A 17,352-nucleotide genomic window follows, 5' to 3' on the forward strand; every position below is an offset into this window, starting at 1 on the left:
TAGGAGTTCTTACCCACCGCCAGGAAATGGCCTATTCTGGACCTGTCTGTGCCATCAGACTAGCAGTTTCCGGAGAGCAGTGGACATGTCCTCCGCTCCCAGCAGCCCCAGATCCTGCCCCAACACTGCCCGGCCTCAGAAAACGTGCACGGAAGGAACGAGATGGAGACAGGACAGGGGTTCTTTGGCCATGTGACAGAGGAGCACGTGGGCCCCAGAGGTGGGGGAGGGCGATTTGCCCACATGGAGTGCGGGGGGGGGGGGCAGCCATCGGTTAGCAGGGGCCAGCTCAGTGACCAAGACGGCCTCGTGTAGGGCCAGGGTTTCCCCTGGGCTGCGGTGACTAGTGACGATAATAGTGGTGGGCCGGGAAAGGCGGCAGGGACCTCGCCGTGGTCATGACCCCGGCTCTGGCTCCTGTCATCAGACCTGCCCAGGCAGCCACTGCCCTCCCAGCACACCCTCTGCCTCAGCAGCTTTAATGAAAATCAGACATAGATCTTTAGAGCTGCTTAGCATTTCAATACCTTCAATAATGGGTATTACCAAGTCACCCTCCTAAAACTCTGCTCTGGAGAGGTGCCATCACCACCCACCCACCCACCCCTGCACTCACACCCACATAAACCCCGGCCTCCCCATCCACAAGTCACTGTCACCCAGGCTCTCTCTCTCACACACTGTGTGCTCGCACGCTCCCTCCCTCCCTCTCCCTCCCTCTCTCCCGCAAATACCCGAAAACACAGAGAGCTGCTCCCCATCTGTCAGAATGCTGATGTGGGCTCATCTCCTCCCGACAAGGCAGAATGATGATAAGGTTATTTTTTAATATCAGGGATATTAATACTCCTCTTTCTGATAATGAGCCGTGGCCTGCTCCCTCCTGCTCCCTGAGGGAGGTCTTGGGTTGGGGGCAGTTGAGGCGGGGGAGGGAGGTTGGGAGGGGTGTCAAAAGGCTGAGATGCAGGAGGGCCCCCTGGGTGCCAGGCACCCTTTCAACGTTCACGATACAAGGGCGGGCGGTGGCGTCTCCATTGGACAGGGCGGGGCCTGAAGCTCAAAGAGGGGGAGTGGCTTCTCGAAGCCCACAGAGCACACAGCAAGGGTCAGGCCCGGGATTCCAGCAGGTCTGACTCCAGAGCTCAAGCTCTTTGCCGCCTCCCAACACATTTAGAGACTTTCCCTCAACTGCTGCCAGGAGCCCATTATCCTGAGGCTCCACAGGGAGGGTCCCCGCTCCACCCCATCGTCCAGCTGAGAGGTCAGGCCCAGTTTGGCCCTGGCCCCGGGCCTGGCTGGGTAATCCAGCCTTCTGACAGGGGCCGAGGCCCTGTAGACACCAGACGTGGCAGAACTTCCCTGTCCCATCCCCTGTGGTGGCCTAACGGTGGCCTCTCCTCGGGGCCATGAGCTCCTTTTACCTTCCCCCAAAAGTCTGGGGGAAGGGTCAGCACACCCACCCGGTGACCCACAGATCAGTAGCCCCCGTGGTATCTGCTCCCTCCCTATGACCGACCCCAAGTTCCGAACTTTCCCTTCATCTGAACAGCCACCGCTCTGCGCCCTCCCACTGCCTCACGACTAAGCGTGTGGGCTCTGGAAACACAGATCTGGGTTCGAATCCTGAGCCTGCCACTTAGTGGCTGTGGCCCCTTGGACGAATATGTCACCTCGCCTGCTCCCAATTATTCTCATATATAAAGTACAGATAATAACAGAACTTACTTCAAAGGGCTGTTGTTTAGCTTAACAAGCAGAGTGAATATTGCGACATATCATCCTAGATGTCGGGAGCCCTTAGAGACCTTCCCCCAAGCTGAGCAGCGCCCCAGAGAGGTCGTGAGATTTGCCTAAAGTCACACAGGCAGTTAGTGGCAAAGAGACTCTAGCTCCAGTTCCAGGCCTCACAAAGGGAGCCAGGGATGAGGCAAAACGTCCTTCTAGAAGGCTGCCCGTGTGCCAGGTGTCAAAGGCTTGGTGCCCAGCAAGGGCAGAGGGAGTCCCCGCTCTCATAAGAAGGTGGTTTGAATCAAGGAATCACATACGTGGAGGCAGAATTCCAGACTGAGCCAAGGGTGCTGATGGAGATAGGCAAGGTTCTCTGGGAGCTGACCTGGGCCAGGGGTCCGGTGTGGCTCCCTGAGGACAAACAGGAGTTATGGAGGTAGGAGAATGTTCCAGAAGACGGAACTGAGGATGAAGTCTGTGTGTGGGAAGGGCCACGGCACATTCAAGAAAGCACCGAGAGGGAAGAGGAAGTGTTGGAAAGGTGCCAGGGTCCAGACCACCTGAACTGGGCCTTGTAGGGCGTGATAAAGATTTGGGTCTTTGTCCAGAGAGAAGAGGGGAAGGCTCTAGAAAGGCTCTCATCAGCGGCGGGGAAGGAGCGGGGGGGTGTGACTGAAGGGACCCAGGGAAGGGGCACAGAGGCCAGTCGCCCTGGTGAGAGGTGATGGGGGCTCAGAGGCTCACAGGCTGGTGGCCGTGGCAGGTGGCAACGTATGTTTTGGTGGTAAAACCCAAGGGTTTGGGACGTCCTGGGTACTCGGCCGATGGAGAAGGAGGTACAAGACCAACTTCAGGTTCCTGACTTGTACAGCTGGGTAGACGGTTGGATGAGGGCCAGGCACGTGGCAGAGAGCCGTGGGGCGTGAGTCTGGGGCAGGTGGAGTTTGAGGGGTGGCGGAGGTGATACGAGATGAGGAGAGACTGAAAGAGAAAGCAGTGGAATCCACAGAAGACACAATTCCTTCAAGAAGTTTACTGGGGGGGGAGGGGGCATCTGGCTGGCTCAGTTGGTGAAGCATCCGACTCCTGATTTCAGCTCAAGTTACGATCTCAAGGTTCGTGAGTTCAAGCCCCGCATTGGGCTCTGCGCTGACGGTGAGGCACCTGCTTGGGATCTTCTCCCTCTCCCTCTCTTTCTCTCTGCCCCTCCCTCACTCATGTTTTCTCCGTCTGTCTCTCTCTCCAAATAATTAAACTTAAAAAAAAAAAATGAAGTTTCCTGGGAGGGGGAGGAGAGAGGGAGATAGCCCAGGTCAGGGGAATGAGGCACAAGGGGATGGCATGGTTTGATTTTCCAGGACAGGAAGGACTTGTGCACAAGGAGTTAGCAGCCCAGAGCTCGGAGGCCCATCCCGGTGTCGTCTTCCTTCCACCGCGTTCTGCTGCTGCCTGTGGCTCCAAACGGTGGAAGTGATTGATTATGTGGAAACAGGAGGAAGCAATTAGTCTGTGCATGCCCGGCCATTAATAAGCCTCTTAGGTATTTATAACAACACTTCATTTACCCTCCACCCTGAGAACAAATATCCTGAGAACAGCCAGAAATACACCGAAGGGACCTCTGACACCGAACTCAGTCTTTACTAACAGGGAGGTCCCTCACTTAGAGCCCACTGAGTCTTACTTTACACACAATTCTAATAAGCGTTCATTTTTTTCTTAGTCCACACTAGGGGCAGCAACTCAGGAGACAGGTGGGAACTGTCAGGGGCAGGAGCCCCTGCGGCAGAGGGAAAGCTGGCAGCTGGGGAGCCAGGAAGGACACGGAACCCTCTGGCAGAGAAGCCCCGGGGGCATGCAGTGAACAGGGCCCGCAGGTCCCCCACCCGTGGTCCTGAAGGGTGTCTGTCTTACGCTGTCTTACGCTGTCCCACCACCAGTGGCTTGAGCTAACTCATCTCAAAGTCCCTTTCCCACATCAATATGCAATGATCCTTTGTTCACAGTGACGATTCTGAGCCACCGAGCAAGGGCTAAATTACATGCGGTATTTTCTGCTTAAAAGAGGACTCTTTTTTTTTTTTTTTTTGAAATGTTTTAAATTGTAAATTTTATTTTAAGTTTTGGTGCCTACAGTTTCTGAAATGCTCCCTTATGTGGAGAGGGATTTTGTAATTGCCTGTTTAATTATCTGCCTCCCCGTTAGGCTGACGCTCTGTGAGAAGGAGGGCCACGTCTGCGTGGTTCACCGTCTTAATCCCAGCACCTTGCACGGCGCCCCAGGAGGGGCGCGAGACGGAGTTGTTGAATTAGCGAATGGATTAGTAAATTAATATCGCATACCAGGCAACATTCACTCAACAAACATTATCACCTTTAACTTGGCCTATTTCTTTTCTTTCCTTTCTTTCTTTTCTTTCTCTTCTCACTTTGGTCACACAGCTACTAGAAAAGAAAAGCGAAAAAAGGTGGCACACACGACCTTTCCATCTGCTGGGGTTGTCTTAGGCATTCCTGCCCTGGCTCTAGAGGCAGAGGACAAAGCGTCAACACGCTCCCCGCGGTCCGGGTGACTCTTCCCTATGTAACGGAAGGAACTTCCTCACGCGTGTCCCGGTGCCCGTCTCCCCTCCAGCCTGTGAGCACTTCCTGGGCAGGGCCGTATCTCCAGTGGGCCACCAGCACGTTCCCTTCGTGCCCATTAGAAATGGTAGAGCCCTTCATGCCCATTACAAATGCCCATTAGGGGCGCCTGGGTGGCGCAGTCGGTTAAGCGTCCGACTTCAGCCAGGTCACGATCTCACGGTCCGTGAGTTCGAGCCCCGCGTCAGGCTCTGGGCTGATGGCTCGGAGCCTGGAGCCTGTGTCCGATTCTGTGTCTCCCTCTCTCTCTGCCCCTCCCCCGTTCATGCTCTGTCTCTCTCTGTCCCCAAAATAAAATAAACGTTGAAAAAAAAATTAAAAAAAAAAAAAAAAAGAAATGCCCATTAGAAGAAAACGGTAGAGGGGGCACGTTACAGATGGGAACACTGAGGCCCCAAGCAAGGAAGCAACAGGGGCCTCATGCTAGGAATCCGGCTCTTCCTAAGATCTCAGAGGCTCCACCCTCCAGCCAGTCCCCTCACAGAGTAAACCCAGGGAGAGTGAGAAGGGGCCGTGGGGTGGGCTTCTCATCAGGAGTCTGAGGGAGACGGTCTGGGGGCAACAGGATGTCCGGGGCGGGGGGTTAGGGTGGGGTTTAACCACTATCCACTACCCCTACCCCAACACTCACACCCACCCACCTCCTGCTAGAGCATCCCGCCTACCTACACCGGAAGGGGTGCCCTGTGGAGTTCTCCCCTTGGGTGTAGGACTGCCCCGTGCCAGCCCCATCCTCTAAAACACGGTTAGCACCTTCCCGTCTCAGATCTCTTTTTAAAACGTTTATTATTATTATTATTTTTTTTTTAATTTTTTTTTCCACGTTTATTTATTTTTGGGACAGAGAGAGACAGAGCATGAACGGGGGAGGGGCAGAGAGAGAGGGAGACACAGAATCGGAAACAGGCTCCAGGCTCTGAGCCATCAGCCCAGAGCCCGACGCGGGGCTCGAACTCACGGACCGTGAGATCGTGACCTGGCTGAAGTCGGACGCTTAACCGACTGCGCCACCCAGGCGCCCCAAAACGTTTATTATTATTAATTTTGTTTATTCATTTTTGAGAGAGACAGCATGAGTGGGGGAGGGGCGGGGGGCGGGGGGAAGAGAGGATGCGAAGCGGGCTCCGCGCCGACAGCAGTGAGCCCAACGTGGGGCTCGAACTCACCAACTGCGAGATCATGACCTGAGCCGAAGTCAGACACCCGACTGACTGAGCCACCCAGGCGCCCCATCTCAGATCTCGTTACAGGTTCCCAGGCGTGTTTGCACCTGTGACTACACATGAGTCTCACAGCAACCCTTCGAGTTGGTACACATCCTCATTATCCTCAGATAGGGAAATTGAGGCTCAGAACGGTGAAGTGAGAAGTACTTCTGAGAGGGCATTTCTCCCCCAAAATGGAGAATATAATGGGGCTTGTGTGAGGCTCCCTGCAACTCCCCTTCCCACTCCTAGATGGAAAAGTCAAGGGTGGGGGGGAGGAGCCGTGAAGTGGGGGAAGGAGTCAGAGGCGGAGCCCCACCCCCACCTTACCCGGTCCCTTAGAGCAAGGTCCCAAGGGGCCCACGTGCTGGCACAAGGCTGGGCGCTGTTCAGATTCGCCTCTCGGAGAGTCGAGGTCAAGCCCACTTAGCAGGCCTGGCTAGCACACCTGCACAGCGATCTAGAGAGCAAGCTGTCCTGCAGCCCAGCATGGCCTTCAGCAACCGTGGCCTCAAGCACTTGGCCAGCGGGGTGTGGGCCCCTTGACCGGCTGCTCACTCATTCACTCACTCAGCAAACGTTCCCGGAGCACCCAGCCAGCGACCCTCCGTGGCCGCTGCCCTCAAGAGGCTCAGAATCCAGTCAGGGAGGGGAGACAAACCAGCCACAAGCATCCCAAGTCCTGCCGGTGCACTTCACAGAGCTTCCCACCCCATCCTCAGGGCCTCCCGAGTCTTCCTCTCCTAGCCTTGAACATGGGGAGAAAGCAGGGAGTGCGTGAGAGAAGGGATGCAGAGTCGAGCCTGGGAGATGCACAATGAATGACAGCGTTGACGGTGACGGTGACAGCGATCATGACACTGGGGAGCCTTGCTCCTGCCTTCACCCACGGCCCCTCCCCAGCTGCCCTGCCTGCCTGACCACTCAGGAGAGGAAGGAAGGCCCCCTCTTCCCGAAGGTTCTGCTGAGACACCCACTTCTCTAGAAGAAGGGTCTAGTGGCCTCTTCCTTCCCATTGGTGGGTGGGCGAGTTGCCACTTGGAAACATAGGACAGGTGGAAGGGGAGGGCGTGGGAGGGAGAGACCCTGGGAAAGGGCACACCTGGGCTGGGACACCCTGGGAGTTTCGGAGGGCGAGGAGACCACCGAACACAAGCCGCTCTTCCCCCCCACGGAACGCGGGTGAGATACATTTCTAATCTTGCTAGAGAGGATTCGGAATATGGAGCACACCCCTGCCTGACAGAGAATGGCCCCTCACGCTCACCCGGTCCTTCAAGGGTCCCCCAGTTCCAGAAGACTGCAATATGGGCAAAACCCAGGTTTGGCTGTCTCCACCTCGACCTGGAAATGCAGAACCCCAGCCTCCTCCCATCAACAAATATTTCCGGGAGCCCTGGTCCGGGGTAGGAGATGCCCACAAGTGCTCGTGACTGCATCCTGCGCTCTGTCCGCAGTTTCCGGTCCTGCCTTGCTCACTCCCCACCGTGCTCCAGGAGCGAGTTGCCAGCCACGAACCCTTCCATCTGGGGTGCCCCGCAGGGAGATCTAGAGCCCTGGTAGCTGTGGCCACTTCACCTACGGGTTTGCCCACACTGTGCTGTTATTAAAAGGTTTGCATTCACTGCCAGATTTGTACCTTGGGAGATAACCACATAAAAATTCCAGTTATAAGACCTCTCTTGAAAACACAGAAAATCAGGCCCCCACCCCGCGGCAATGGTGGCTGAAGCTGGAAAGACTCCCCTAGCTGGTTTCATCGGGCTGCCTGCCCGTCTCATGTGAGCATTTGAGTTCGCCTTTCCAAGTCTAGTCCAATCTGCTGCCTCTACCCCAACATCCCCCTCTTCGTAGCATCCCTGCACGGCTTTTAGCTAGTGTCTGCTTGAATGCTCCTGGTAACAGTTGGCTTACTACATCTTTGAGGCAGGTGGTCTGAGCAGTTGGTCTGAGGCATTTGGTGCTAGGAAAGCGCTCCTAACTTGAGCTATCTTCCCCCTTTCTATAACGAAGAAAGATGCGCGGAAACGAAGTGGGTTTTCCTCGCTAGCATTTAACCAGCTGTGTGATCTAAGGCGAATGACGATGGTCTTTCTTTGCTTCAGTTTCCTTAGCTGCACCTCGCCTGCAGGCTGTGCGGGGCTTAAAGGAGAGCAAGTTGATAAAGCGCCGAAAGCAGGGTCTGGCACGCACTCCCCAAATGGCCTTGATCATTCCGTATAACCTCCAGCCATGGATCCAACCAACTTTTCCTGGTGAGCTCAGGGGCTGGGAGTGCAGCTGGAGAGAGCTGGGCAATGGTCTGTGCCGGCTAAGTCCGAGGCAGAGTCCAGACTTGTCCCAGCAGGCACCCACACTTGAGGGCCAGCCCCCAGGAGCTACAGGTTTCTTATCTGCTTCCTGGACAGCTCGGCCCTCCAGGGGCTCAGGGGCTTTGAGGAGAGCAGGCAGGGCTGCAGGAGGGAGCCCCCACCGTCCCTGCCCTCTGCACGCAGCCTGTAGCCTTCCCAGGATGAGGTCCCTACTCCTGGGAATGGAACTGGAGATGGGGAACCACGGGAGGGAAGAGTAGGCAAGGATAATCCCCATCGTCCAAGAACACCTGCCATTACTGGGCGCCTGGCTGTGTGCCTGGCAGTATGCTGGGCCTTTACCTGAGTCCTTGAATATGAGTCTCACAACGGCCCTAGGACGGAGAGGCTGTTATCCCTGTTTTATCGTTATGGAAGCTGAATCTCAGAGAGGTTCAGAAACTTGCCCAAGGCCACACAGCCAGGATTGAAAGTCTTGTGTGTCTGGTGTCTGAGCCTGCGCCCACGACCGCTGCACTCCGCCGCTCCCTAAAACTCTGGGCGTCTTCTTCTGCCCGGCCATTGGGGAGGGGAGGGGAGGGGAGAGTTTTTGCCCCAAAGTGCTTCCGAGCCTCCGCCCGGGACCTAGTGAGTGTGCATCCCAGTGTGTCACCGCGCGAGGCACTTTGGGCGCGCGTGTCTGAGAGTAAAGCGTGTTAGCGTGAGTGTGCGGGAAGACGCCTCGCCTCGGTGTGCGTGTCCGACACGGGGACTCCCCCGGTGGTCTGCACGTCCCGGTGTCGCGGGGGCGCCCTGACCGTGGCTCGGCGCGCGGTGGCTCCGGATCCACGTGCGGACGTGGGGCGCGGGCGGGTGAGTGCGAGCGTGCGCACGTGCGGCGGCGGGGTCCGCGGGCCGGTGTCCGCGGTGCGGCTCCGTGTCCCCCACCCCCACCCCCGCCTCGGTGCTGATTGGCTCGGCGCCGTGACGGGCCGGCCCCCGCCCGGGGCGGCGGCGGCGGCGGCGGCGGCGGCGGCGGGCGCGGGTGCCCGCGTGTGCGCTGTGTGCCGGCGTGTGCGCCGGGGTGTGCGCCCGGCCGCCGGGTGTGCGGGAGAGCGAGGGAGCGCGCCGACGCGCCGGCCGCTGCGGCCGAGCTGGAGGGTGCGCGGCGCCCCCGCCCGCCCGGCCCGGCCATGGCCCCCGCCCGGGGCCGCCTGCCCCCCGCGCTCTGGGTCGTCACGGCCGCGGCGGCGGCGGCCACCTGCGTGTCCGCGGCGCGCGGCGAAGGTGAGCGGCGGCGGCGGCGGCGGCGGCGGCGGGGCGGGGGCGGCCGAGGGGCCGGGGCGCGGTGCCCGCTGCCCGAGGCTCAACTTCCTTCCCCTCGACCCGAGCGCGCGCGCATAAGGGGCTGGGATCCCTGGGTTTGGGGGCGGGAGGGGGGGGGGTGACAGGGATGGCACCGCGGGAGAGAACCGAGGTCAAGGGACGGCGCGATGGAGACGGGGACAGGACTGGAGAACAGGGACCCGTGGGCTGGAGGATGAGGGACAGAGGCCCCCGGGGGTCTGGGGAACAGAGGGCTAGGACTGAGGGATTCGGAGCTGGGAACAGAGAACTGAGGGTTGGACATTGGGGATGGTGGAACAGGAGGGGGGCGGGTGGAGGGGGGTGGGACAGAAGACAAGAGGTATAGAGGAGAGGGAACAGGACCAGGGGACAGGGCGGGGACAGAGGACAGAAGACAGGGATACGGGGATACAAGATGAGGTTCGGAAGGCTGAAGAAGAAGAGGGCAGGGGTGGCCTTGAAAGGGGGGACCAAGAACTGAGGAAGGAGGAGTAGAGAGCGGGACCATGTTGCAGGAGGACAAGAGAGGGGCAGGGAGTGAGAGTCTTAGGTGGGAGGGCTGGAGGGCTGGGGAGGTCACAGCTGGAGGGGAGGGGCAGCTCTGAGGGGCAGGACGTGGCCCTGGGCGCAGGGCACAGTGAGGGGCAAGCCGAGGGGCTGCAGAGGGGCTGAGGCAGGCAAGGCCTTGGAGAGCAGGGTCTTGTCCAGGGGCAAGGCCTGGGCAGTCCAGTCACCCAGGGGACGAGGGGCCAGGGGGATGGGGGGTGGAGGGTGGGAGCAGGAGTGTGGGCTGAGCGGTCAGGACAAAAAAGGTCTGGGAGGTGACCTCCTGGCAGTGGGAGGGAACAAGGAAAGCTGGGAAGAGGCACCCACCAGGTTCCCCCAACACCCAAGGCCTCACACCTGCACACCTACGCACCTGCACGCACACAATCATACACACACACAGTCAGTCCCACTGAACACTCCAGGTCCAGCCCAGGATGCCACCCAGGATTCTGTTCTGGACCCCACTCCTTGTCCCCCAGGACCTCCTCTGCCCCTACAGGTCTGCACAGAGGATGCGTATCCTGGTGCTCTGTGCAGGGTCCAGGGGCTGATGTCCTGGGTCCAGGGCTGCGTTCTTACCCCGGCAGGATGAACTTCTTCCACCTGCGAGGGAGCTCCAGAGCCAGTGTGCCTCATCCACGCTCAGATATACCAGAGACCCACCCCCTTGCACACGAACAACTCAGAGATACAGCTGTCCCCGAAAGCACACGTGTGCACACAGACACGCATCAGGATTTGCACACATAGACCCAGGCCCGTAGAGACTCGCTTGCATGGACAGCCCCCACCTCCAACGTCACCCACATCAGATACACAGAAGTGCAGCCAGTACACGTGTTCACACACATGTGGGGACAGATGCACGCACATGAAAATATGCACATTTATGGGCAGATACCACGTATGTAAGAGGACCCTCAAACCTGCAGTTATGCCCACAGAAATGCATATGTACATATAAATGCACCCACAGATAAACTTACAGTCTCCAGTGAAAAAGGGACCACGTAGGGAGCAGGGACCATAGCAAGGGAGCTAAGAAGCGAGGTGGCAGGCAGAGTGGGGCCAGCTGGGCGGCTAGTGATGAGGTGCAGGTTCCTGGGACACCAGAAGAGAACTGAGTGAGGGTCGGGCCTGTGAGCCAGGAGGAGGGCGGGATTGGGGCAGAAGGGCCTGGGGGCTCTCGGAGCTATGACCTGAGAAGACAGTTTTCCCAGGTTTGGGTTGGAGGGAGGGGAACAGTTTCTCATCAGTAGATGCCGAGGGGTCCACATCTGGGATCCGGGCTCTGGGCTCTGGGCAGTATACCCTCAACTCCTCTCTTCCATTATCTTCTCCAGGAAGGAGGCAGCACCTTCCAGAATTGCAGGCTGGCAAACCCCAGAGTCCCCCTGCAGAGGTGACTTTGAACAGGCTCACCTGCCGAAGGCAGGCCACTGGCCTGAGAGAGAGGACATGTCCAGGGGAGGGGCAGCAGTTGGGGAAGAGACAAGGTCCACAAAGAGAGGCAGGAGGGAAGTCTTTGTCTAGGACAGGGCTAGGCATTGTCCAGGGGCCAGTGCACGCCGTCCAGTCGATGAAGCAGGGTACCCACAGTGGGGCGGAGGGCAGCCACGCAGGTTGGACAGCCTGAGGCGTAGGTTCCACGAAGGACAGTCCTTCCTCCGGAAGGACACGAGTCCCTCCCGGGATCATCCCTGGGCTGGTACAGTGCCAGGACTGGCGAGGGAGACTGTTGGAGCTCCGGGAGGGGCGTCTATTCCCAGCCGGGCTCTTGCAAAGGTGGCAGTGCCCCAGCCTGGCCAAGTGCCCCTACGCCAGGTTCCTGCCAGGGGAGAGGAGGGCCCTGCACCTGCAGAGATGCCCCCCAAGCCCCACCAGGCTCATAGCCCCTTATCACTCTCTGGTGTGGATTATCCACCACTTTGGGGTGATCACCGAGGCGTTCACAGCCTGGCTGACATCCCCTGGCCACCCGAATTCTCCAGCCTCACCATCATGCACCGCGTCCTCAGGGAATGTAAATCAATTTAAGTATTAGTCTCAGCGAAATGGAATGGGGGAAGGTGACAGTGCTGGAGAAAAAAAGAAATCGCATAATGCCTTCCACAGTGGAACAGGAAAGGCTTAGGAATTATCTGTGCTTCTCAGAGCAGGAGAGGGACCCGTTTGATCTCCCAGAACAGCCCAGGCGGGTAGGCCCAAGAGGGATGCCCGTAGACATCTTGCAGATGAGGAAACTGAGCACAGAGGGGTTAAGTGATTCAGTTCCCTGAAGGCCCTGAGAGATGGTGTGTTCAGTCCTCCCATTGACAAATGCGGAGACCGGGCCCAGAGAGGAGAACTGACTTCACAGATGTCACACAGACCCATAGGCCAGCAGTGCAAGAGGCAGGAGGGAGCCCAGGCCTGGTGCCCAGAAGGGTCTGAATTTCCAAGGGGACTCAGGCCTGGGCCAGGTGGGCCTCATGCTGGAATTCTCTCCAGTCTGAAGAAACCTCCGGTGGGCCTGGAGCTTTCCCGGACAGACATCCTGCATCCCCACCCCACCCCCGGCCCCCCCTAGGAGGGTGTGTGAGGTAGGGAGGAGGGGCACAAAGGGAGAGGAGAGGAGGGCAGGGTCAGGGAAGCTTCTGGAAGGAGTCACAACAAGCAGCCCTGGAATCCTATAGCTCTTCCTGAATCCGATAGAATCGACTTTTGACTTATCTTTGGATTATCTGAGCCCCCTGGCTGGCTGATCAAGAATCCGCAGCAAATGTGGTGAGGCTTCCTGGGGTGGGAGGGGTCTGGAAAGCAGGGTCTGCAGACACCCACCCGCCCTGAGAGTCAGGACCCTCCAGCGGGGAGGAGTCTGAGTGGTGGACATTTGTTCTGATTGCCCCTGGGTCGGGGCAGGTCTGAGCTGCATTCAGGGGAAGCTGGAGAAAGGGCCCTCCGGCTCCAAGACCCCATCTGGAATGTGGGTTGGAATGGGGGAGCCCCCGGGTCCCCGGCCCCGTCATCTCCCCGGACTAGGCTCTGCTAGTCTGGGGGAAACTGCAGTACGGCCCCCTCCCCCTCCCACCAGCCAGCAGGAGGAGAGAGCTTGCCTGACCCAGTTTTCTCTCCATTGCCTGAGAGGAAGGGAAGGAGGCGGGAGGGCTTCTCTCTGCCTGCGCCCCTGGCGTGGGGCCGGCTGGGGAGGGGAGATCCCTCTGCGGACGCTGGCTCCGTGGCCTGATCCCACCTGACCCCTGGGGACCCAGGGAGGCGGGCAGAGGCCCGACCCTCGTTCTCCGAGCTCTCTCTCCAGCCGGCCTTCCCTCTGGGGGCTCTGACAATGGGGTGGGAGGGTAAGAGGAGGGAGAAAATCAGCAAATAAGAGAGAGCATCCTCACTCCAGCATTTCCTGAAGACACTTGTCTCCATCTTTGAGGGGCAGGCGCAGAGCTATGCAAATCACAGGCAGAAGGACACCCAGCCTCCCTGCAGAAAAGTTCCAGGAGGGCCCCAGCTTTAACCCTCTGTAACCTGGCCCAGCCAGCCTAGTTGGAAGCCCATGCTTGAAGGCTGGGAGAGGGGGTGCGCGGGAAGAGAGAGCGAAATGGAAAGCCGTGGGGAGGTGGAACCCAAAGCCCTCCGAACGGTCATCACCAGATAGATCAAAGGAAGCAGGGGCCCAGAGAGGGGAAGGGCCTTACCCAGGACACACAGCATTTGAGATTCAAACCCTGATTTCTGAACAGGTTAGTGCCGCTTCCTCACCTCAAAGTGAATGGAGTAGGTCTGAGGTCCAAGGAGAGAGGCAGGAGGGGCAGGACTTCGGGAAAGGGAATTCGCGTTAATAAGGCATTGACTCCGGGCTCCACAGTTTACCCTCCGTCAGCGCTAGGTATTATTATCCCCATTTTACAGAGGAGGAAATTGAGGGTCAGAGAAGTGAAGGTCACCTGCTACTGTGTAGCTGCATTGAGAGATGAGCCCAGCAGTGTCTGGTTCCAAAGGCAAGCTCTTCTCTGTTGTGTTGTGGAGGCTTTGCAGGGTCCCCTTGGAGGATCTGGCTTAGAATAGACTCGCCTTCCAGGCCATCACTCCTTTCCCAACCGCGGTGACTGCTCACGGGTCCCGCCAGGGCTGGGGGCGCTGTCTGCGGTTGCCTCGGCAGGTGCTCTGAACACCAGCCCTGCCGGCTCCGCCTGTGGGGCTCCAACATGTTCCCGAACTTCCCCGAGGCTCCGTGTTCTCATTGGTAAAGAGAGAAGAATCAGCACCTCTCCGCAGTTGTGCAGGTCACAGAGGAGGCGTCCAAAGCGCCCCTCGCAGAGCTCAGCACATAGTAGGTGCCGAGAGGCCGCTCTTGCTCCTCCCGATCTCTTCGCATCAGACGTGCACGGAGGACTTATTAGGTGCCAGGCATCTCTAGCAAGACGGTGGTGATTGCAAAGCCGGGGCCAGTCCTCCTGTGGGACAAATGACCGCAGAGTGTGAACATTGGTGGGTGCTTTTGGATGCTGTCGTGTCCCACGAGCGAGACGGGGATCAGGTTGTCCCTCACAACACCCTGTAAGACAGGATCCGCTGTCACACCCATTTTTCACAGGAGGAACCTGGGGCTCAGGGAGGGGCAGGGACTTGTTCAGGGACACACAGCTCCTAAAGTGGCAAGGCTGGGATTCTGGCCCGGGCCTCCTGGACTCCCGAGCCCGTCTCTTAACCATCCTGCTGCATCACCAACCCGGGAAACCCAGCGCTTGGGGCAGCTTGCGTTCTGGGGGTTTGGCCGAGGTGGTGGAAGGAGGCTTCGGGCAAGAGGCACAACTCGAACCGAGCCCTGAAGGAGAAGGGAAACGAGAAAGACCACAGACACAGAGCTGATGTGGGCTGGCCTGAGTGAAGACCCGTATGGCCAGGTGGGGCTGCTCTGTGGGACAGGGGAAGGGTGTCCCAGGGGCTGATGCTTTCTTGTCTCCTGTTTTACAGTGAACTTGCTGGACACATCAACCATCCATGGAGACTGGGGCTGGCTCACGTATCCGGCTCATGGGGTAGGTGATAGGCAGTGGGGCCAGTGTCATCCTCTGTGAGCAGAGAAAGGCTCTGACTCACAGTCTTATCATCAGATAGATCAAAAGGAAGCAGATGTCCAGAGAGGGGAAAGGACTTACCCAAGGCCACACAGCAGTTAGAAACAGAGCTGCTAATTCTTTCCTTCCTCCTCCCTCCCTCCCTCCCTTCCTCCCTCCCTCCCTCCCTTCCTTCCTTCCTCCCTTCCATCCATCCATCTTTGCATTCATTCCTACCCTTCCACCTTCCCACCTTCGTGCTTTCCTACCTTCCTACCGTCTTCCTACCTTCCTTCCTTTCCTGTGTGCAGACCCTTGGGATTACAGAACCATCTGGTGCTGGGCTGCCAGTCCTTAAGTGTAAGGCCTCAAGTGTGGGATCCTTATATCTGGGTTCTGGGCCTACAGAGTCACATACCACAACTGGGCCCAGGGTCGCCGGGGACGTGCCAATGGCCAGGAACGGCCAAGAAAGGGCCCCAGCCAGGCCTTTCACCCCTCACGCCCCGTCCTCTCCAGGAGCTGTCCAGACCCCTGGACCCCCCCCACCTGCCTCTCTCTTCTGTCAGAATCATCTGGGTGGCACTGCTAGAACCCACTGTGGCCAAACCCCCAGGCCCATATGGCCTCCACGGTGACCCTGGGCTGAGCCCATCAGGTCTCTGTGGGTTGTGTGCTCTCAGGCAGGGGGCCCCTCCCATCTTCCTGGGGAGCTGGCGCGGTAACCTCGGGGTGTCCAGGGACAGCGCTGCACCGTCCCCGTCCCTCCACGTCTCTTATCCAGATCCCAGGGTGAGCAGGGCAGTCAAGCCAAAGTGAACCCGTGAGCCTGGCGGAGGCCCGATTCTGCCATCGACAAACGGGTGGCCCTGGTGGTCACCACTTAACTCCCTGAGTCCCAGTTCCCCAGCTGTTGGAAGGGATGTGCCTGTGACAGTGTCATGGGGTTTGCTGCAAGGGTGAGGGGAGGTGACACCTGGTCTGGGCACCGTGCCTGGCACATGGTGTGCCCTCACTGGGCACCGTCATCGTTATTAGTGTGTGTCAGTTACATGTCACATACGTGTCCTCCTGCAAGGGTGCTCAGAAACGCACCCTCCCATCCCCGCCATAGACACAGGCACATCGCGTACGCATGACTTGTTTCATGAACACTGGCTTCCGCGGCTCTGGAGACGAGGGGAATGATATTAATGATGATGAGGGTGATATTGATGTCAAGAGTTAGTGTTCATGAAGGGAGTAGGGGTATGTCTTCACTTTGGGGTAGGGTTTTTGTTTATTTAAGTAGGTTTGAAGCGATAGGGTTTTAGTTTGTTTTAAGTAGGTTTCATGTCCAGTGTGGAGCCCAGCTCGGGGCTTGAACTCATGACCTTGAGATCGAGAGTTGGACACTTACCCCGTTGAGCCACACAGGCACCCCAGGGTGGTGTTTTCTTCCGGGTCATTTGTGGCCTGTGGCTGGGGTCAGGACAGAGCCCCCCTCTTCTCTCCCTGGAGGTTTCGTGTCCTGGCAGCAGTCAGCTGAGTCCGTTGTCATCAGCCCCCATGCAGCAGGCTTCAGGGAGCTTCCCAGGCAGGCCACATGCACCTAAGAACCAGGAGGGAACTCCTTTCTGCCAGAGCAGGTCAGCCCTGCCTGAGGGTAGAGGCTGGGTCTTTGGGGTATCTCTGTACCTCCCTGGGCCTCAGTCTCTCTTTGTGGAATGCTCCTGTGTGTGTGTCCCCAGATGGCTGTCTCCCAGGGGTGAGCATGGGTGAGAAAGGGCTTGATAAAGTGGGCCAGCTCTGCCAGTGGCGGGGGGCCGACCTTTGAGTGGGTGACTGCCTGGCTGATGGCTGGGTCAGCATTTCCCCTGAGACTCAGCAGCCAGGAAGGAGGGGGCCTGGCCCCAGGTTGGCTCTGGGTGTCTCTGTCCCTCTGTCCTACTCAGAACTTAGGACTTGGTTTTTAGAGTAACAAGGAATTGTAAAGGTTTTAAGCAGGTGGGGAGCATGACCAGACTTGTCGATGATTTTCTGGAAATCTAAGGCTTGTTTGCTTGCAGAATGCTCTAAAGCATGGCTCAGAGTTACCTTACTTGTTTAGGAGTTAGAATAAATAACGTATATTCACATAGCTCTGAATAATTCACAGGCATTATCTCGTAATCCCCACAACCCATCCTGTGAGTAGGTACAGCCACCCCATTTCACGGATGAGGAAACCGAGGCTCAGAGCAGCAAGAAATAATTTGTCCACCATCAGGCAGGTTCCAAATGGTGGTCTCAAACTCCAGTCTGTCCGGCCCGGAGCCTGTGCTGAGTCCCTTGTGTTCTCTTTGGTGTGTGTCCTCATTGTGAGGGGGTGGGAGGCAATCCAGCGTTGTCTGCTCAGCCAGGGGCCACCTTCCACCTTTATGGGACCTGGAGAATGGGCTTGTCCAGAGAGGAAAGAAGGCTGGGTGAGATCCCTGGGTCCCAAACTCTAGATGTCGAGCCTGTTCCAGGCCAGCAGGTGAGGCATACAGATCCCTGCATCCAGGGGGTCTGGGGAGGTGC

At 58.1% G+C, this 17,352-nt stretch overlaps 1 protein-coding gene across 1 annotated transcript in view; it reads left to right on the forward strand.

Annotated features, from left to right (window-relative positions):
- Positions 1-9,060: 9,060 nt before the first annotated feature.
- The window catches only part of EPHA8 (EPH receptor A8), a 33,905-nt gene continuing 25,613 nt past the window's right edge, over positions 9,061-17,352 (forward strand). Inside the window, exons 1-2 of the mRNA XM_030325860.1 lie at positions 9,061-9,154; positions 14,729-14,793. Of these exons, the coding sequence (XP_030181720.1) occupies positions 9,061-9,154; positions 14,729-14,793 (159 nt within the window). The remainder of the gene's footprint in view (positions 9,155-14,728; positions 14,794-17,352) is intronic.

The sequence above is a fragment of the Lynx canadensis genome, chromosome C1, assembly GCF_007474595.2.
Source record: "Lynx canadensis isolate LIC74 chromosome C1, mLynCan4.pri.v2, whole genome shotgun sequence".
NCBI lineage: Eukaryota > Metazoa > Chordata > Mammalia > Carnivora > Felidae > Lynx > Lynx canadensis.